This window comes from Aotus nancymaae, unplaced genomic scaffold (genome assembly GCF_030222135.1).
Source record: "Aotus nancymaae isolate 86718 unplaced genomic scaffold, 86718_ANA_hifiasm-v0.15.2.pri h1tg000003l, whole genome shotgun sequence".
Taxonomy (NCBI): Eukaryota; Metazoa; Chordata; class Mammalia; order Primates; family Aotidae; genus Aotus; species Aotus nancymaae.
The window spans coordinates 73,570,110-73,590,638 of NW_026988414.1; the positions used below are offsets into that span (position 1 = coordinate 73,570,110).

At 50.6% G+C, this 20,529-nt stretch overlaps 2 protein-coding genes across 2 annotated transcripts; one reads left to right on the forward strand and one right to left on the reverse strand.

The window, feature by feature from the left end:
* Window positions 1–4,430: 4,430 nt before the first annotated feature.
* On the reverse strand, window positions 4,431–4,803 carry LOC135275155 (large ribosomal subunit protein eL37-like). The gene has a single exon (XM_064376530.1). It carries the CDS (start codon window positions 4,781–4,783, stop codon window positions 4,490–4,492), a length of 294 nt encoding a protein of 97 aa, XP_064232600.1. The 5' UTR covers window positions 4,784–4,803; the 3' UTR covers window positions 4,431–4,489.
* Window positions 4,804–18,880: 14,077 nt separating this feature from the next.
* Window positions 18,881–20,123, forward strand: RPP25 (ribonuclease P and MRP subunit p25). The gene has a single exon (XM_012457631.2). It carries the CDS (start codon window positions 18,881–18,883, stop codon window positions 19,478–19,480), a length of 600 nt encoding a protein of 199 aa, XP_012313054.1. The 3' UTR covers window positions 19,481–20,123.
* The last annotated feature ends 406 nt before the right edge of the window (window positions 20,124–20,529 follow it).

The following is a 20,529-nucleotide window of genomic DNA, read 5'->3' on the forward strand; positions in this document are numbered from 1 at the left end:
TGAATTCTTACTGGGTTGGTGAAGATTCCACATAAAATTTTTTCAATGCTATCCTCATTGATCGATTCCATAAAGCTATCAGAAAAAATCCTGACATGCAGTGTATCACCAAACCAGTCCACAAGCACAGGGAGCCACGTGGGCTGACACCGGCAGGCTGAAAGAGCCGTGGCCTTGGAAAGGGCCATGAATTCCACCACACAATTGATGGTTCTCACCCTGCAACTTGGAGAAGGCGCAATACTCTCCAGCTTCACCGTTACCGCTAGAATAAGTAAAGTTTATAAAACTCATACCTAATAAACAATTTAGGACAGTCAAAGAATAGAAATCAAATAAAACAACAAATAGTCAATAATAAACATGACTGTTGGCCGGGCGCGGTGGTTCACGCCTGTAATCCCAGCACTTTGGGAGGCCGAGGCGGGTGGATCACGAGGTCAAGAGATCGAGACCATCCTGGTCAACACGGTGAAACCCCGTCTGTACTAAAAATACAAAAAAATTACCTGGGCACAGTGGCGCGTGCCTGTAATCCCAGCTACTTAGGAGGCTGAGGCAGGAAAATTGCTTGAACCCAGGAGGCAGAGGTTGCGATGAGCCGAGATCGTGCCATTGCACTCCAGCCTGGGTAACAAGAGCGAAACTCCGTCTCAAAAAAATAAATAAATAAAATAAATATGACTGTTCCTAGAGCATTTTTGGTCATCTCTGAACTCAGAGATTGCTGCAGAGACCATATTCCTCAATGCACAGGCCATCATGTTGCTGGACTCCATTGCACACATCAACTCTTCCCTGGGTCCACGTCTCTCAGCCTCCTTCAAATCTTCATCTTTTTTATTTTAATTTAATTTTATTTTTTTGAGACAAAAGTCTTGCTATGTTGCCCAGGCTGGAATAGCATGGTCAACCTCTGCCTTCCAGGTTCAAGGGATTCTCCCACCTCAGCCTTCCGAGTAGCTGGGACCACAGGCGCATGCCACCATATCCAGCTAATTTTTTATTTTTTGTAGAGATGGGATCTTACTTGCCCAGGCTTGTCTCAAACTCCTGGACTCAAACAATCCTCCCACCTCAGCTTCCCAAGTACCTAGGACTACAGGCTCACACCACCATGCCTGGCTAATTTTTTTTTTTTTTTTTTTTTGACATAGGGTCTTGCTCTGTCACCCAGAATGGAGTGCAGTGGCTGATATCCACTCACTGCAACCTCTGCCTCCAGGGTTAAAGTGATTCTCAGGCCTCAGCCTCCCAAGACAGCCGGGACTATAGGTACGTGCCACCACACCCAACTAATTTTTGCATTTTTTGTAGAGATGGGGTTTCACCATGTTGCCCAGGACGATCTTGAACCCCTGGGCTCAAGCCATCCACCTACCTCAGCCTCCCAAAGTGCTGGAATTACAGGCATGAACCACTGTGCCTAGCCAATATTTTTACTTTTTGTAGAGAGGGGGTTCTCACTATGCTTTCTGGCTGATCTTGAACTCCTAGCTTCAATCAATCCTCCTGCCTCAGCCTCCCAAAGTGCTAGGACTACAGGTGTGAGCCACCACTCAGCAGAAATATTATTAATTCATTTTTGTTTTGTTTTGTTTTTTAGGAGGGTTTTTGTTTTTTTCTTTTTGAGACAGGGTCTTGCTCTGTTGCCCAGGCTGGAGTACAGTGGCATGATTATGGCTCACCACAGCCTTGATCTCCTGGGCTCAAGCAACGCTCCCACTTCAGCCTCCTTAGTAGCTGGGACCACAGGCATGTACCACCACACCTGGCTAATTTTTGTATTTTTTTTGTAGAGACAAGGTCTTACTTTGTTGCCCAGGCTGATCTTTAGCTCCTGGCCTTAAGCATCTGCCCACCTCAGCCTCCCAAAGTGCTAGGATTATAAGCGTTTGCCATCACACCCAAGGAAAACATTTATTATTAATTCGTTTTTTAAAATTAATAAACTCGGCTGGGCACAGTGGCCTGTAATCCCAGCACTTTGAGAAGCCGAGGCAGGCAGATCACTTGAGATCAGGGGTTCAAGAACACTCTGGCCAACACGGCAAAACCCTATCTCTACTAAAAACACAAAAATTAGCTGGGTGTGGTGGCATGCGCCTGTAAGCCTAGCTATTGGAGAGGCTGAGGCAGAAGAATCGCTTGAACCCAGGAGATGGAGGTTGCAGTGAGCCAAGATCATGCCACTGCACTCCAGCCTGGGTAACAGAGTAAGACTCCGTATCCCAAAAAAGACAAACCAAAAAAAAATTAATAAATTCATTACACATTAACATAAAAAACATTTTATTTAAATTAGTTACATTTTTTCAAAAAAAACTGAGAAGAATGGCATCATTTTATAATTTTGCAGATCTCTTTAATGTCTGGCTTAATAAAAGACAGCTGCATTCCCATATCTGCTCCTTCCTTTCCGCCTCCCTCCTCCCCTCCCTCCCTCTCTCCTTCCCTCTCCTCCCCTCCCCTCCCCTCCTTTTCTTTTCCTTTCCTTTCTTTGTTTAATAAAAGAGATGAGGTTCTGCTATGTCGCCCAGACTGGCTTGAACTTCTGGACTCAAGCAATCCTCCCATCTCAGCCTCCCAAAGTGCTGGGATTATAGGCATGAGCCGCTCACTTTGCCCAGACCATATCTGCTTCTGCATTCGATCTGTTGCAACATCACATGCTCTACAGCCTTTGAAAAACTCCACTGTATATTCATGAAAAAATAAGAATGACAATAGCAAATAATGTCTCTGAATACTTATAAAAATAATTTTGACCGTCCAGGTGCAGTGGCTCACGCCTGTAATCCCAGCATTGTGAGAGGCCGAGGTGGGTAGATCATGAGGTCAGGAGTTCGAGACCAGTCTGGCAAACATGGTGAAACCCAGTCTCTACTAAAAATACAAAAATTAGCTGGGCATGGTGGCATGTGCCTGTAATCCCAGCTACTCAGGAGGCTGAGCCAGGATTACAGGTGCAGGATTAGAGTTTGAACCTGGGAGATGGAGGTTGCAGTGAGCTGAGACCTCCTCATTGCACTCCAGCCTGGGCAACAGGGCAAGACTCTGTCTTAAAAAAAAAATAGTTTTGACCTTGCAGATCCTCCCAACGCAAAAGGATTTTGGGGACCCCCCAAAGATCCTGGATTACACTTTAAGGACCGCAGTTTAATAACCACTGTTCTAGATCAGGTACTAGGCATGGGTTGCTGACATTTCTCACCCAAAGGAGCCTATCCCTCGTTCACTCCACAAACGTTGATTTGAGCACCTACTGAGTACCAGACACATTCTGGGTGCTGGAGATGAAGCTAGGAACAAAACAAGGTCCCCGTTCTCCTGGAGCTGACATTCTAGTGGAAGGAGCAGATAAAAAACAGTAAGTGATTACAGTATGCCAGATGATCATTAAGTGCCACGAAGAAAAATAAAACCAAAGAAAGGAAAAGAGATGGAAGAAGGGGACGGTGGTTTTAGGATGGTCGGGCGGGGGATGCCTCTCTGAGGAGGAGACGTCTGAACAGAAACTCAAGGCTACCCAGGGAGACAGTCAGGGAAATACCAGGGGGACCCACATTCCTGGCAGAAGGAGCAGCCAGTGCAAAGGCCCTGCAGAAGCGTGTTCATCACATTTGAGGGAAAGCAAGGAAGCTGGTGAGGCTTAGGCAGAATGGATGAGGGAAAGGGGTGGGGAATGAGGCCAGAGGAGGCGGGAGCGCTCAAGTTCTGGGTATACTTGGAAAGGCTACTGATGATTTCATTGGATTAATGCTCCTCTTTATTACCTTTTTTTTTTTTTGAGAGGAAGTCTTGCTTTGTTGGCAGGCTAGAGTGCAGTGGCACTACCTTGGCAACCTCTGTCTCCTGGAATCAAGTGATTCTCCTGCCGTAGCCTCCCAAGTAGCTGGGATTACAGGTGTGCACCACCACACCTGACTGTATTTTTTGTAGAAACGGGGTTTCACCACGTTGCCCAGGCTGGTCTTGAACTCCTGAACTCAAGTAATCCACCCGCCTTGGCCTCCCAAATGCTGAGATTATAGGCATGAGCCACCATGCCAGGCCCTAAATCATTTAAATAATAATAATAATAGGCTGGGTGCAGTGGCTCACACCTGTAATCCCAGCCCTTAGGACCACTGCTGTGCACCAGGCTGGAGTGCAGTGGCGCGATCTCGGCTCACTGCAACCTCTGCCTCCCGGGTTCAAGCAGTTCTCCTGCCTCAGCCTCCCAGGTAGCTGGAACTACAGGCGTGCACCACCATGCCCAGCTAATTTTTTTTTTTTTTTTTTTTTTTTTTTTGTATTTTTAGTAGAGACGGGGTTTCACCGTGTTGGCCAGGATGGTCTCGATCTCTTGACCTCGTGATCCGCCTGCCTTGGCCTCCCAAAGTGCTGGGATTACAGGCTTGAGCCACCGCGCCTGGACTTTTTTTTTTTTTTTTTTTTTGTATTTTTAAAACCAGAACATTTATTGCTTGACTAATCGGTGAAATTCTTAAGATGAACTGGATGCTGCAACAGCTGCCCTCTTGGGTTTAGGTGTTGTTCCTTCACTGAATCCATGCCTGAATCTGCGATATACAATTTTTAGGTGCCTCATTCGACCAGTCCTGGTGGTATTTCGTCTTTTAGCCTTGGCACTCCAGTTATACTTTCTCTTGCGCTCGGCGGGGTAGCCAGATTTGCCGCAGGTCGACTTCTGAAGGTGGTAGGCCTTAGAGCCACAGCGGCGGCACAACGTGTGCGTCTTATTACGACGCTTCCCAAACGATGACGTTCCCTTCGTCATCCTGCTTCTGTGACCGAGACCAGAAAGCTTTTTTTTTTTTTAAAAAAAAAAACTAAGTCTGGCTCTGTTGCCAAGCTGGAGTGTTGTAGCGAAATCTCGGCTTACTGCAACCTCCGCCTCCCGGGTTCAAGCAATTATCCTGCCTCAGCCTCCCAAGTAGCTGGGACTACAAGCGGACACCACCACACTCAGCTAATTTTTCTATTTTTAGTAGAGACGAGTTTTCACCATGTTGGCCAGGATGGTCTCGATCTCTTGACCTCGTGATCCGCCCACCTTAGTCTCCCAAAGTGTTGGGATTACAGGCGTGAGCTACTGCACCTGGCCATGCTGTGGTCATTAAAAAAAAATTTTTTTTTTAACTTTTTTTTCTTAGAGATAAGGTTTTGACTTCAGCCCCAGCATTTGAGCTGAAACCTGAGACATTATGGAGGAGAAACAAAGCCATCTTCAATGTGCCCTGCCTAAATTCCTGACCCACAGAATCTGTGAACATAATAAATGATTGTTTTGACTGGGCACAGGGGCTCATGCCCGTAATCCCAGCACTTTGGGAGGCCGAGGTGGGTGGATCACCTGAGGTCAGGAGTTTGAGACCAGCCTCACCAACATAGTGAAACCCCATCTCTACTAAAAGTACAAAAAATTAGCTGGGCGTGGTGGTGCATACCTGTAATCCCAGTTACTTGGAAGGCCAAAGCAGGAGAATCGCTTGAACTCGGGAGGCAGAGATTGCAGTGAGCAGAGATTGGGCCACTGCACTCCAGCCTGCGCAACAAGAGAGAAACTCCATCTCAATAAATAAATAAATAAATAAATAAATAGATGATTGTTTTACACAACTAGATTTTTGCGAACTTATTATGCAGCAGTTGATAACTGGAACAAAGGCCCCTTAGTATCCTATGTGAACATTGTAAAGTACTAATCTAATCCAGACAGGCCAGATTAAAATCCTGCAATGACTCCTCAGGCTAAAGTCAAAGTTGGTGAGCAGTCCAGGATTTTAAAAGAGACCTCAGGGCCAGGTGTGGTGGGTCATGCCTGTAATCCCAGCACTTTGGGAGGCTGAGGTGGGCGGATCATCTGAGGTCAGGAGTTCGAGACTAGCCTGGCTAACATAGTGAAACCATCTCTACCAAAAACAGAAAAATTAACAAGCCGGACGTGGTGGCACATGCCTGTAATCGAAGCTACTCAGGAGGCTGAGGCAGGAGAATTACTTGAACTCAGGAAGTGGAGGCTGCAGTGAGCTGAGATCGCACTACTGCACTCCAGCCTGGGTAACAGAGTGAGACTCTGTCTCAAAAAAATAAAAAATAAATAAATAAAAGAGATCTCAGGCCAGGCACAGTGCCTCACACCTATAATCCCAGAGCTTTAGGAGGCCAACGTGGGAGAATTGCTTGAGACCAAAAGTTTGAGACCAGCCTGGGCAACATAGCAAGCTCCTATCTCTTCAAAAAATTTGAAAATTAGCCAGCATGGTGGCTCACACTTGTAGTCCCAGTTACTCAAGGCTGCAGTGAGTTATGATCGTGACACTGCACATCAGCCTGGGCAACAGAGTGAGACTCTAAAAAATAGGCCAGACATGGTGGCTCACTCCTGTAAACCCAGCACTCTGGGAGGCCCAGGTGGGTGGATTGCCTGAGGTCAGGAGTTCGAGACCAGTCTGGTCAACAGAGTGAAACCCTGTCTCTACAGAAAACACACAAAAAATTAGCTGGACGTGGTGGTGTGTACCTGTAATTCCAGCTACTTGGGAGGCTGAGGCAGGGGAATGGCATGACCCAGGGAGGTAGAGGTTGCAGTGACTTGAGATCACGCCACTGCACTCCATCCAGCCTGGGCAACTGAGTGAGACTCTGTCTCAAAATAAAATAAAATAAAATAGGCTGGGCATGTTGGCTCACGCCTGTAATCCCATCACTTTGGAAGGCTGAGGCGGGTGGATTGCCTGAGGTCAGGAGTTGGAGACTTGGCCAACATGGTGAAACACTCTCTCTACTAAAAGGGTGTGGTGGCGGGCACCTGTAATCCCAGCTACTAGGGAGGCTGAGGCAGGAGAATCACTCGAACCCAGGAGGCAGAGGTTGTAGTGAGCTGAGATTGTGCCACTGCACTCCGGCCTGAGCAACAAGCTCTAAATATAAAATAAAATAAAATAAATCTATATCCCAAATCACAGCTTTGACATAAAAAAAAATAGATCTATAGATCTCATTAATCACTTGAACTTCTTTTTTTTTTGTTTTTTGAGACAGAGTCTTGCTCTGTCTCCAGGCACCAGGCTGGAGTGCAGTGGCGTGATCTCTGCTCACTGCAACCTCCGCCTACCGAGTTCAAGCAATTCTCCTGCCTCCGCCTCCCGAGTAGCTGGAACTACAGGCACGTGCCACCATGCCTAGCTAATTTTTGTATTTTTTAGTAGAGACGAGGTTTCACCATGTTGGCCAGGATGGTTTTGATCTCTTCACCTCATGATCCGCTCACCTTGGCCTCCCAAAGTGCTGTGATTACAGGCGTGAGCCACCTCAACTGGGCTTTTTTTTTTTTTTTTTGAGACAGAGTCTCGCTCTGTGGCCCAGGCTGTAAGTGCAGTGGTGCAATCTCAGCTCACTGCTATACCCGGCTAATTTTTTAAATTATTTGTAGAGATGAGCGGGCAGTTCACCATGTTGGCCAGGCTGGTCTCGAACTCCTGACCTCATGGGATCCACCTGCCTCGGCCTCCCAAAGTGCTGGGATTACAGGCATGAGCCACCGTGCCCAGCCAATCACCTGCCTTCTTCCCTTCAGGTTAGGAACTAGGCAGCTTTGGGATTCAGGCCAATGGGTGGAAACAATCCCAAAGTAGGTTAATAAGAGGAAAGTGCTAACAGTTAGGCACAGCTGGGTTTGGGGCCAAGGTGGGAGGATCACTTGAGCCCAGGAGTTTGAGGCTGCTATGATCATGCCACTGCACTCCAGCCTGAGCAACAGAATGAGATCCTGTCTCTTAAAAACAAAAACAAAAAACGAGTCAGACATGAGCAGTGCTTAGTTCCTGACATTCTTCTCCTCAAATGGACAGAGGCCACAAACACTAGAGGAAGCCGAGTCTCCTTCCCTGGCAGCTCCCTATCGTTATGCCTAGATGTAAAAAGCCCCTGGTCCGTAGTGGTTCACGCCTATCATCCCAGCACTTTGGGAGGCTGAGGCAGGCAGACCTCTTGAACTCCTGAGGTCAGGAGTTCAAGATCAGCCTGACCAACATGGTGAAACCCCATCTCTACTAAAAAATACAAAAATTAGCAGGGCATGGTGGTGCACACTGTAGTCCTAGCTACTAGGGAGGCTGAGGCAGGAGAATAGCTTGAACCCGGGAGGCAGAGGTTGCAGTGAGCCGAGATCACATCACTGTACTCCAGCCTGGCACCTGGCGACAGAATGAGACTCTGTCTCAAAAAAAAAAAAAAAAAAAAAGTGGCCAGGCGCAGTGGCTCACACCTGTAATCCTAGCACTTTGGGAGGCTGAGGTGGGTGGATCACCTGAGGTCAGGAGTTCAAGACCAGCCTGGCCATCATGGTGAAACCCAATCATCTTTTAAAAAACAACAAAAAAACATGAATTAGTTGATGTGGTAGATTGCCTGCAAAGATGGCTGCCAACATTCCTCCCATTCTTGTATATGCATGTTGGGCCTTTCACTAAGAGGTGTCATTTATTTCCCTTCCCTTGAATCTGGTCTAGACATGTATCTTGGTTTGGCCAATGAAATGTAGAGGACGTGATAATGTGTGGCATCTAGATCTAGGCCCTATAAGGCCTTGCAGCTCCCATTTTCACCTTTTTGGGATCAAACCACTCAAGAAAAGAGCTTAGGTGAGAGGCCCAGCCAGCACCCCCAGCCTTCCAGCCACCCCAGCGGAGGCACTCGACATATGAATGAAGTCATCTTGAGTGTTCCGATCTCTGTCCAGCTCCCAGCTGAATGAAGCCATGTGAGTGACCACAGCCAGCATTAAGTGGGGTAGAACTAACGCCCAGCTGAGCCCAGCCAAAATAGTAATTAGAAATAATACATCACTGGCTGGGCGTGGTGGCTCACGCCTGTAATCCAAGCACTTTGAAGGCCAAGGCGGGCGGATCACCTGAGGTTGGGAGTGCAAGACCAGCCTTACCAACATGGTGAAAACCCGTCTTAAAAAAAAAAAAAAAAAAAGAAAGAATACATCATTGGCTGGATATGGTGGCTGACGCCTGTAATCTCAGCCCTTTGGGAGGCTGAGGTGGGCAGATCGCTTGAGCCCAGGAGTTTAAGACCAGCCTGGGTAACATAGTGAGACTCCATCTCAATTTTTTTTTTTCTTTTAGATGGAGCCTTGCTCTGTTGCCCAGGCTGGAATGCAATGGCAGGGTCTCAGCTCACCATAACCTCTGCTTTCCAAGTTGAAGCAATTCTCCTGCCTCAGCCTCCTGAGTAGCTGGGATTACAGGTACCCACCACCATGCCTGGCTACTTTTGTGTTTTTAGTGGAGATGGGGTTTCACTATGTTGGTCAGGCTGGTCCAGAACTCCTGACCTCAAGTGATCCACCCACCTCGGCCTCCCAAAGGGCTGGGATTATAGGCGTGAGCCACTGTACCCAGCCCATCTCTATTTTTCAAAAAAATTATAATAGTAAAAAACAAATAATACATCATTGCTATTTTAGCCCCTAAATAAGGTGATTTGTAATTTTAAGGTGATTTGTGAGCAACAGATAACTGAAACAGTTGACAACATTTAAAAACCTGGAACTGGCCACATGGCATGTGCCTGCAGAATCCCTCGAGCCCAGGGGTTCAGGGCTGTCATGAGCTATGATCGCACCACTGCACTCCAGCTCTGGGCAAAAGAATGAGACCTTGCCTCTAAAAGAAATGTAAAAAACAAATCAAAACCTGGGCCAGGCGCGGTGACTCACGCCTGTAATCCCAGCACTTTGGGAGGTCAAGGTGGGCGATCACGAGGTCAGGAGATTGAGACCATCCTGGCCAACATGGTGAAACCTCGTCACTACTAAAAATACAAAAATTAGCTGGGCGTGGTGGTGCATGGCCTGTAGTCCCAGCCACTCGGGAGGCTGAGGCAGGAGAATTGCTTGAACCCAGGAGGTGGAGGTCGCAGTGAGCCGAGATCGCGTCACTGTACTCCAGCCTGGGCAACAGAGCTAGACTCCATCTCAAAAATAAATAAATAAATAATAAAAACCTGGAACTGTCACATAAAAACATGAATTTGGGGGCTTCTTTTTTGAAAACACTGGACCTATGTAGCTCACTTAGACTTCAGGGCAGAATCTTAAAAGTGTGCCCACAGCCCCAGTGAAGGAAGAAAATCTGTGGTTACAACTGCTTCATTGAAGGGAAGAGTTCTGTGTGCTCCCATGACTTCTCCCAGGGCTGAAATGATGAGCGCTGGTGACATCCAATCATAACTCTATTATCTCTCCCGAGGCAGGTTCACCAGGCAAGTCATTCATCAGCAGGTATGCACAATTTCTGGGCAGAGAGAGATAGAGAGTTCTCCCAGCAATTTTGCAAACAAAATATGTTCTTTTTCCTTGTTGAAATGTATAAAAACGTATCTTCCGGGAGAATGCATACAGGGTGCCTTGTGATTTACTTCAGAGTAGATGGCAGGCACATTTGATTTACTTCATCATTTCTTCAAGAGAAGGAAGACAATTACCTGGTGGTAATTACCCTCGTGGCCATAAAGGGAATTTGACCAGTGTCTCCTGAACTGAGAGGAACCCCAATTCATCCAGCTTGATTTGGGGGCTCTTTTCCAGGCTGGCAGGCTGGGGGATGGAGGGGTCAAGGGTAATATGTGAAAAATGCTGTTTCTACTCTCACCACCATGGTGGGGGGGTGGGAAAGGAACAACTGTCAGGAAGAGAGGTGACCCAGGAAAAAGGGAACAATTTCCTGGCTTCTTCCCAGTGCGCCAGACCCTAGGGGCCTCTACAGCAATGAAATTACATTGTTTGTCATGAGCCTGACTCAACCGGATGTGAAGGAAGAAGGGTTCTATGTATGTAACATTCAGAAAAGCTGGTACAGCCAACTCTCATTGAAATGAAGCAGAAAATGTTCAATCACACACAATCAAAATAAAACCACTGGGCCTGCATTCCTGCCTGTCAACGAACAGCTGAGGCCCAACAGTGCTAGACATGAAGTCGACATCCCCTTTCTGCCTCCCTGTGTTTTTTTACCGCATTCCCCCACCCCTTCCCCACCGTTTTCCCTACATGCTTTAATGTTCAGTAGCTGAGTCTGTAGACAAGGTATTTAGCCTAACTCTGACAACTGGAGTGACAACCCCATGGAGGTACTGGGGTATAGCCTAAGACGATTCTTTTTTTTTTTTTTTTTTTGGCTCTGTCTTGCTGTGTCATCCAGGCTGGAGTGCAGTGGCCCAATCTTGGCTCAATGCAACCTCCGCCTCCCAGGTTCAAGCAATTCTCCTGCCTCAGCCTCCTGAGTAGCTGGAATTACAGGTGTGTACCATCATGCCCAGCTAATTTTTCTATTTTTAATAGAGATGGGGTTTTGCCACGTTGGCCAGGCTGGTCTCAAACCTTTTTTTTTAAGATGGGGTTTCACCATGTTGGCCAGGCTGGTCTTGAACTCCCGACCCCAGGTGATCCGCCTGCCCTGGCCTCCAAAGTGCTTAGATTACAGGTGTGAGCCACCACGCCCGGCCTGGTCTTAAACTTCTGACCTCAAGTGATCTGCCTGCCTTGGCCCCCCAAAGTGCTGGGATTAAAGGCATGAGCCACCACGCCCGGCCTACCCTGAGCCAATTCTAAGAAATAAATACTATTGTCATTGTTTCCATTTCACAAGGAAAGAAACTGAGGCACAGAAACGTTCGATAGATTGACCAAGGGCAACCATTCCATTAGCTGCTTCTGGGTGTCAGATGGGCAAGCATTTTCTGAGTTGTAAACAAAAACCTCAGTGCACCCCGAAGGGCATATGATATATTTCTAGGGAAGCAGACCCAACCAAGCACCCTAGCTCTGCCTCAGGTCAGTGCTAGAGGAGAAGGAGCAGCCCTGATGCCTTCCACACCAGACAAATGCAAAGGAGAACTCGCCCTGGAGTGCTGTCCCCTTCATTATAGATAGCCAGGGAGGTCTTGATGACAGCCGGTGGCTTTCTGCCCTGCCTCCCCTTCCTCCTGCAATGGTCTAGTGCCATGATTAAGAGCAGACACCGGAGCCAGACCATCTGTCTCTGGATCTGGCTCTACTTTACGTATAAAGTGGGTGGCAGCTACCTCACAGTGTTTGTGTTTGTTGTATGTGACAAGTCTGTACATGTAAAGTGCTTAGCATAGTGTCTGGCACATAGTACATGCTAACTAAATGTCAGCTGTAATTGATAATGATTCCTCACTATATCAGCTGTACATCTTCCTCCCACCCCAAAGTTCTCAAGCATCCTGATTATTCTGTTTTGATCAGTTCCCATTTTGGAGGGACCTTATCTTCAGAGGATAAAACTGATCCTACAGAGGGAAGCAATAATGGGGAATTTCAGGCATCATAGCAGGCTCCTGGGAAGTCTTTCGGGAACAGGAGCTCCTGGGAACACTAACGTTGCCCAGGTGAGTGGTTTTTTGATGCACTTGCCTTTAAGATCTGGAAAGAAGATGGGGGACTAATGGCAGCATCCCAGTCTCGGGGAGATGGAGAAGGAGGCCCCATGGATGCTTTTACCTCTCTTCTCCTTTCCCCTCCCACAGACACCTCTCCTCATTCATTCTAGGACCCACACATCCCCTCTCTCTCCTAGGGCTCGGGTGACTTGGCCTCTCTGCTAGGAGAGTAATTGAATTTCGTGCAAGATTAATGGTTCTTGTCCTCAAATGGCACCGCTCACTGGGTCTGCAGTGCAAACCCGTGTTCCCCAACTGTGGGGTCAGAGCAGCACAGGAGGAAGAGTGGCCTGAAGGTGAGAGGCTTGGCCAGTGATAAGGCTCCTGGGTCCTGTCCTGACTCACTCAAGTAGAAAAGCAATACCTAGAGCTGAGCCATGGTGAGGAGGTTGGACTGGGGCTGAGATAGACAGCTGAGGAGGAGAGCTGGAATCAGAGCACTACCCCAGGGCCTGGGACTGAGTCTGACAGAAGAGCTGCCTGGTCTGGGCAGAGGCTCTTGTATGGCACAGCCCTCTCCTGTATCCCAGACCACATTCACTCCCAAGTGTCCAGCACTATTAAATTTACAAAGCACTCTGATACCCATAATCCCACTCAACCCTCAGGAGAGCATGTAGGATGGTAACTGCTCTTGTGTCTGTGAAAATAGTCTCAGAAAAGTTGTCACTCATGCATTCACTTAAACATTTATTAGGTGCTTGCTGCATGCCAGGAAATAAACCTAGCTCTCTTGATTCAAGGTCAGCGTTCTTTCACATATTTGCTTCAATGTGTTGATGGCTTCTTCCCTATCTTCCTAAATTTGCCTCCCAAACACCCCCCTTCTGTTGTGATTTTGAAATGCCTATAGTTCTTTGATACCCTTCCCTTCCGGAAATGGAGTCTAAAACCCCTCCCTTTGAATGTAGGCTGGGCTGCCTTCCAACTAATAGAATAAACTCTAAACGATGGCGTGCGAGGAGGCTGGTCCGTAACAGACACTGCAGCTTCCTGCTTCTTTTGTCTGTCCCTCTCTCTTTGTCTCTCTCTGATCACTTGCTCTAGGGGAAGCCAGCTGCTGGGTCATGATCACACCAATGAAGAAACAGAGACCTCTGACCAACAGACACGTGAAGTAAATTTGGGAGTAGATCATCCAGTCCAGCTGACATCTTGACTGCAGCCTCATGACAGACCCCGAGCTAGATGAGACCGCTTTAAATTGCTCTTGGATTTCTGACCCTCAGAAATTGTGTGATCTCACAATAATACATGATTGTCATTGGGGGTTTTTTGTTTTTGTTTTTCTTTTTTTTTGTTTGTTTCTGTCATTGGGGGTTTTTTGTTTGTTTTGAGACAGTGTCTCGATCTGTTGCCCAGGCTGGAACGCAGTGGTGCAGTCACAGCTTACTGCAATCTCACCTTCCTGGTCTCTAGTGATCCTCCAGTCCCGGCCTCCCAGAGTGTTGGGATTACAGGTGTGAGCCACTACACCTGGCCAAATGTTCGCTGTTTAAAGCTGCTGAGCTGTGGGGTAATTTTTATGCAGCGATAGCACCAATACATCTTTCCCACTGTGGAAACACCCTCATCTCCCAGAGCTAACCCCTGCCTTTATTGGGCAGTTCAAGTCATTTAAAAGTTTATTTTTCTCTTATATGCAGCTGAGATAGTAAAGTGAGTCAGAGTTCTGGGTTCAAACATCTGTGGTTGCCGCTTTCTAGCTGTGGTACATAGGACAAATTATTTAACCTCTCTGGGTCTCAGTTTCACATCTGTCAACAATGATTATACCTTCCTGGAAAGGAAGAGTATGGAGATTCAACGCATCTGACCCAATGCTTGACACTTGGTGGGTGCCTGCTAAATCTGAGTTTCCTCTGGCCCTGCTAACTTTCTTTTTTATTTTATTTTATTTTTTTATTTTTCATTTTATTTTATTTTTTCTTCTTCTCTGCTAACTTTCTTATTCCTGACTCTACGTACATGCTCCCAAGCCCCTGCCCAAAGAGGCTGGGACTAGGTCCAGGGATTTTTAAGAGCTCCTCACCCTCCTCCTGCCACAGGAGACAGAGGAGAAGGGCTGCATCAGAGACCTACCTCCAGTGTGAACACAGGAGATTTGTCCATGGGAAGTAGGGCGTGCTGCTGGAAGGCCCCAGGGAAGCTTTTCAGAGATGTATTGGCTAGGCTTGGGCTCTAGCCTAGCTACCCCAGTGCCTCCTCTGAGGGTGAAAGGAGTCTAACTTGCCACTTGCCAGTTCCTAACGTATGATGAAAACTATTATTTCTTAGGCTTTCCCAATTTCTTTTCCTTTTCTCCAGTTTTCTTTCCCCTAATCCTTTAAAGAAATTTATTTTATTGCCAGGCGCAGTGGCTCACAACTGTAATCCCAGCACTTTGGGAGGCTGAGGCGGGCGGATCATGAGGTCAAGAGATCAAGACCATCCTAGCCAACATGGTGAAACCCCGTCTCTACTAAAAAATACAAAAATTAGCTGGGCATGGTGGCACGCGCCTGTAGTCCCAGCTACTTGGGAGGCGGAGGCAGGAGAATTGCTTGAACGCAGGAGGTGGAGATTGCAGTGAGCTGAGATTGCGCCACTGCCCTCCAGCCTGGCAACAGAGCGAGACTGTCTCAAAAAATATATATATTTTATTCACAAAAAAATATAAAAAATAATAACAGCCAACATTTCCTGAGAACTTAGCAGCCAAGGTTCCAAGACTGCTATGTCTCATAATCACGCTGTGAGGTGGATTACTATAATTAGCCCCATTTTACAGATGACAAAGCCAAGGCAAACGGGTTAAGTAAATTGTCCAAGGTCACAAAGAGGCAGAAAGAAGCTAATCGAAGCTGAAGCTTCAGGGTCAGTAGCTCATTTATACCAGCTGCTCCAAGACTCTTTATGTAACTTTGTATGCATATTTAATAGTCCTTTTCTTAAAGAAGGTAATGAAAACTGGATGCGGTAACAAGAGGTCAGTGTGCTGTTTCCTGGCAGGTATTTTAAAAATATGTTTACATCTAGAAACACACACGGAAATAAATGCTCCCCTACTGTGTGTATGACTGGCACCCAGCTCCTTTAACACAACATCTTGGCTGATTCCACTTTTCTAACCATGGTGTTTTCTAACTACTGATGCTCTACTTTATCTACCAGCCTTTCTGAAGTTGAACCCTCTAACCCCTGCTCTGACTCCGGCCCCTCCCTGGGGTTTCCACCCTTTTCGCAGGTTTTTCTCCCTTCGCCCAGTCCCCTACCCCGTTCCCCCCACCCCCATACAGTCCCTTTCCCTGCGTCCTCGCTACTTCACGCCCCAATTCCTTCCTGCGTCCTGCGTTTCTCCTCTCTCCCGGCCACTCTGCCCCGTCCTTCACCGCCCTCCCTGTTTCCCCCGCTCGCTGCCCGCTCTCTCCCACTCCCGTTTCCTCCAGGCCTGCGGCATGACCCTAACTCACAGCACCCCATCCTTCCGCCCCCATCCCCCGCGCCCCACCGCGGCCAGGAGGAAGCGCACAGCCGGCGGGCTGCGACGCACGCTGACAGTGTAATGAATGGCTTCAGCTGTAATTAGCGACCCCGCGGCTAATCACGATGTACATTTACATTTTAAGTGCTGCAGAGGGAGCGGGGGAAGAGGAGGGGACCGGCAGGAGGGGATGCGGGCCTTTTCGACGTTCTCCCTTCAACGACTGTGCAGAGCAGTGAACACGAGTCTTCCACGGCAGACAGCAGTTTAGGAGGCTGGGGGCGGTGGCGTCCTAGAGGGCCAACCTGGCCGACGCAGAACAGCCCCCTTCTCGCCCTACACAAACCCGAAGCTCCCAGGACCCTTCCTCCAAATGACAGGCCTCCGTTTAATCCCTTCCAAGTGATCGTGCAGCGCAAGCTTGCATACCCCCAGGGACGGAGAGCTCGCTCCTTCTAAAACCAGCCTGTTCCCACGTAACTTCCAGCCTTTCGGGGGCTTTCTCTCAGGGCCTGACCTTACATAGCCCGTGGTACCCCGTGCCCCGCCACGCGCTGCGGACAGTCTGCATCTTCCCAAGGCTGTTGTGCCTCTAGTGCCCACCACTGCGCGGGGCCCACAGAGACTGGAGCGAGACCGAAGTCCCGGTTCGGAGCATACCCCGAGGGTTCCTGATCCCAGCAGGAGACGGGGAGGGGGGTCAGCCAGTCATACATTGGGGTGCCAAGGTCCAGGCGCCGCAGCCACTCCCAATGCGTGGTAAGGGGGTAAACCCCGGTTCTGAACAGCAGGGACCGAGACGGAGAGCTGCTGCAGATGCCCAGGAGGCGAGAACAGCGGGAGGAGGGAGAAGAGGGTCTGGCAGCCCAATCTCCAACGGAGACCCGGCATCCGTCACGCCCCCAGCACTTTGGCGGTTGCCTGCCCGCCCTAGCTCTCGGTGTCCCTCCCCGCCACGCCCCGTCCCAGTCCCCCGACTGAGATCAGATCTGCCGCCCTCCCTCTGTCCTGACTGGGCGTGAGGCGGATGAAAGGAGGACGGGCGAGGCCCGAGGGCAGTTTTAGGGAGGGTCAGGCCCCCTCTCACACCCCGTCCCTTCCATCAGCAGTCCTGACAGCCTCAATCTCATCTTTCTCTAACGCTCCTCTCACCCGGCAGGAGACTCCGGGCCACTCTTTCGGTCCCATGGAGTTTCCGACGAGAGGTATCCAGTAGCTTCATAATGCCCCCAAGGCTTTAGCGCCCCTCGCCCCGCCTCCTTCCTTCTTTCTTTTGTTTTTGTAAAGTCTTTCTTTTTAATTTTTGTGGGTGCATAATAGGTGTCTTGTATTTGTAGGGTACCTGAGATGTTTTGATGCAGGCATGCAATGCGTAATAATTACATCATAGAGAAGGGGGTATGCTTCCCTTCTCTCTCTTTTTTATTATTTATTTATTTATTATTATTTTTGTTTATAGAGACGGGGTTTCACCATGTTGGCCAGGATGGTCTCGATTTCCTGACCTCGTGATCCGCCTGCCTCAGCCTCCCAAAGTGCTGGGATTACAGGTGTGAGCCACCGCACCCGGCCTCTTTTTTATTTTTATTTATTTATTTTTGAGACAGAGTCTTGCTCTGTCGCCCAGGCTGGAGTCCAGTGGCGTGATCTCCGCTCACTGCGGCCTCACATTACGGGTTCAAGCGATTCTCCTGCCTCAGCCTCCCGAGAAGATGGGATTACAGACGAGCGCAACCACGCCCAGCTAATTTTTGTATGTTTAGTGGAGACAGTGTTTCACCATGTTGGCCAGGCTGGTCGAACTCCTGATCTCAAGTAATCCGTCCGCCTCGGCCTCCCAAAGTGCTGGGATTACGGACGTGAGACACCGCGCCCGGCCCCTCCCTTCTCTTTCTTAAAATCTGCCTTCACCCAGCCTCCTTTCCAAAAAGGACCCCACTGGGTTTCAAGGGGCCAAGGCTGCCTGAGCGAATTCCACCTGGGAGGAAAGGGGCGGCCACGTTGAGGGGGCACTGTGCCTGGCTCACCCTAAAGCGTGCGGCTCTAAGGGTGGGCTCTCGGGCATGGGTGGAGCGAGGCTACGGCCTCTCCAGAAGAGGTCTCGCCCGCTTCCCTGTGCGCCTGGGGGAATAGCCTGGCCCAAAGCCTCATTCCCCACGTCCCAGGGATACGCGGGGGTCCAGGAGCCTCGAGCCGTGGACAGACGTGGCGAGGCTGAAGCCTGGGTCTCCCGCGCCCCCCGAGGACCACGCCGCGACGTAGTCGCCCGAGAGGAGGCGCGGAGTGGGGCTGGAGCCAGCTCCTTCCGCACTCTGCTGACCGCGCAATAGCTGTCCTTGAGGCAAGAATACTTGGGAGTGGAAAAAAGGTGGGGGTGCTCCCCGAGGGGAGGAGGAGCGAGGCCCCAGCAAGCCTCTCGGAAATCTCTCCCTGGGAGGGGACGAGGGGCGGCCTTCAGTTGCAACGCGGAAGGGCTCGCATGCCGGGTTTGAAGCGGCGTTGGCACCGCAAGCACAGCTTTTATTTAGGCTGCCGGTTTGTGAGCGTTGGCCCGGAGGACGCTGATGGCGATGATAGTGCAACTTCACCTTCACCTCCCCATGCGCCCCGCAGCGCGCCCGCTCCCACGCCCGCGTAGCTGAGGACCCGGACTCGCCAAGAAAAGCGGGTGAGGCTGGGACCCGGGCGGGCCGGGCCGGGTCAGGGGCGGGGCCTGGCGGCAGGGGCGGGGCCTCAGCTAAAGGCGCGGAGTAGAGCGGCGCCCGCTTGAGAGAAGTGGGGCCGAGATCGCGCCGTCCCAGCCCGCCCGCCGGCGTCCGCGCTGCTCCAGCGCCCTTACCCCTGCTGGCCCTTGCAGGGCGCGACCGGCGGCCATGCAGCCGCGGGGCTGAGGCCGCCCCATGGCACAGCCCGCGGTCCCGGCGACGACGGCGCATGGAGAACTTCCGTAAGGTGCGCTCCGAAGAGGCGCCAGCGGGGGGCGGGGCCGAGGGGGGCGGCCCGGGCTCCGGCCCCTTCGCAGACCTGGCGCCGGGCGCGGTGCACATGCGGGTCAAGGAGGGCAGCAAGATCCGGAACCTGATGGCCTTCGCCACCGCCAGCATGGCGCAGCCAGCCACGCGCGCCATCGTCTTCAGCGGCTGCGGCCGGGCCACCACCAAAACCGTCACGTGCGCCGAGATCCTCAAGCGCCGCCTGGCGGGCCTGCACCAGGTCACGCGGCTGCGCTACCGGAGCGTGCGCGAGGTGTGGCAGAGCCTCCCGCCTGGGCCCACGCAGGGTCAGACGCCTGGCGAGCCGGCCGCTAGTCTCAGCGTACTTAAGAACGTGCCGGGCCTCGCCATCCTACTTTCCAAGGACGCGCTGGATCCGCGACAGCCCGGCTACCAGCCCCCGAACCCCCATCCTGGTCCCTCGTCCCCGCCAGCCGCGCCAACGTCCAAGAGGAGCCTAGGGGAACCCGCAGCTGGAGAAGGCTCCGCGAAGCGATCGCAACCCGAGCCAGGGGCTGCGGACGAGGATCAGACGGCCTGAGAACTCCGGACTGTGGGCCACCTAGACCGGCAGGATCTTCCCCCAGCACCTCCACCTTCACTTGCACCTCCAGCCTTTCACTCCTTTGTCCTCTGGAGCCCACAACCTGGACACAGCTCAAGACAGGTAGCATGGATCTTAAGGTCCCCGACCACCCCAGGAGAACTTCGTGCGATGGTTGATGCTTATGCCCGTGTTGCCTGAAGATACTGAACTTCACCTTCACCTTTTCTGGGACCTTCTTTGGGGGAGAATGGTGGGCAGTGGGATTCTGGAACCTTGTTCGGAACCCCCCAAAGGTTAAGCCACCCAGCATTCGCGAAGGGCACCTGGAGTGTGGAAGCCGAGAAGAGCTCTTGGAGTCACCCCCACCGTTGACAGAGGAAGGCAGGGGGTGAGAACTGACTGCTTGAGGGTAGGAGAGTCTGAGATGTGGGGCCCTATTCCGCCCCCCGCCCCGGTACAGTTTTCCTTTCTAGTTTTCCTTCCCGGCTTCAGAGGAGCATCTCTGAGGGTTCTAGCTCTTTTAATACCCCTTTTCCCCCTGCTGACCCAGAGGGAGACCCGAGACTGAACTCTCCAGGCCTCTTCCCCTGAGCCTGGCAGCTGGAGTCTTGCTTCCAATAAAACAAGCACAAAAATGGCTCTGTCCCCAAATTTTTTCCTAAGCACCCGCCTGTGTACAGACAGCTCTCACCTGGCCCCCTGTGTCTCCCCTCCCCTCCAGCCTTGCGTCCTGAGCCTTTGGAGTCTTCAGGGTCAGGCACAGAGACTGGAGAGCTTCAAAACGGTGCAAGGGACTGCCCAGTCCCTGGCTCCTTCCTCTCTCCTCCCCCACTCTGCCCACCCTGGCTGGCCCTGGCCTCAGAGGCTGTTCCCATGTTCCCCTGTACATCACCACTAAGGGAAAGGGAGCGACACATTGCTTTTCTGGGAGGGGAAGGAAGAAGGAGAGCATAGAGGAACTCTCCTGGAGGTCACTGCAAAGGGTGGCAGACCCTGCTGACGTCCCTGAACCTGCAGCCTCCAGACAATAGACTGAGCCTTAC

Bases quoted from the DNA above. Each gene is read 5' to 3' on its own strand.
- LOC135275155 (XM_064376530.1), bottom strand. From the start codon at position 4,783: ATGACGAAGGGAACGTCATCGTTTGGGAAGCGTCGTAATAAGACGCAC.
- RPP25 (XM_012457631.2), top strand. From the start codon at position 18,881: ATGGAGAACTTCCGTAAGGTGCGCTCCGAAGAGGCGCCAGCGGGGGGC.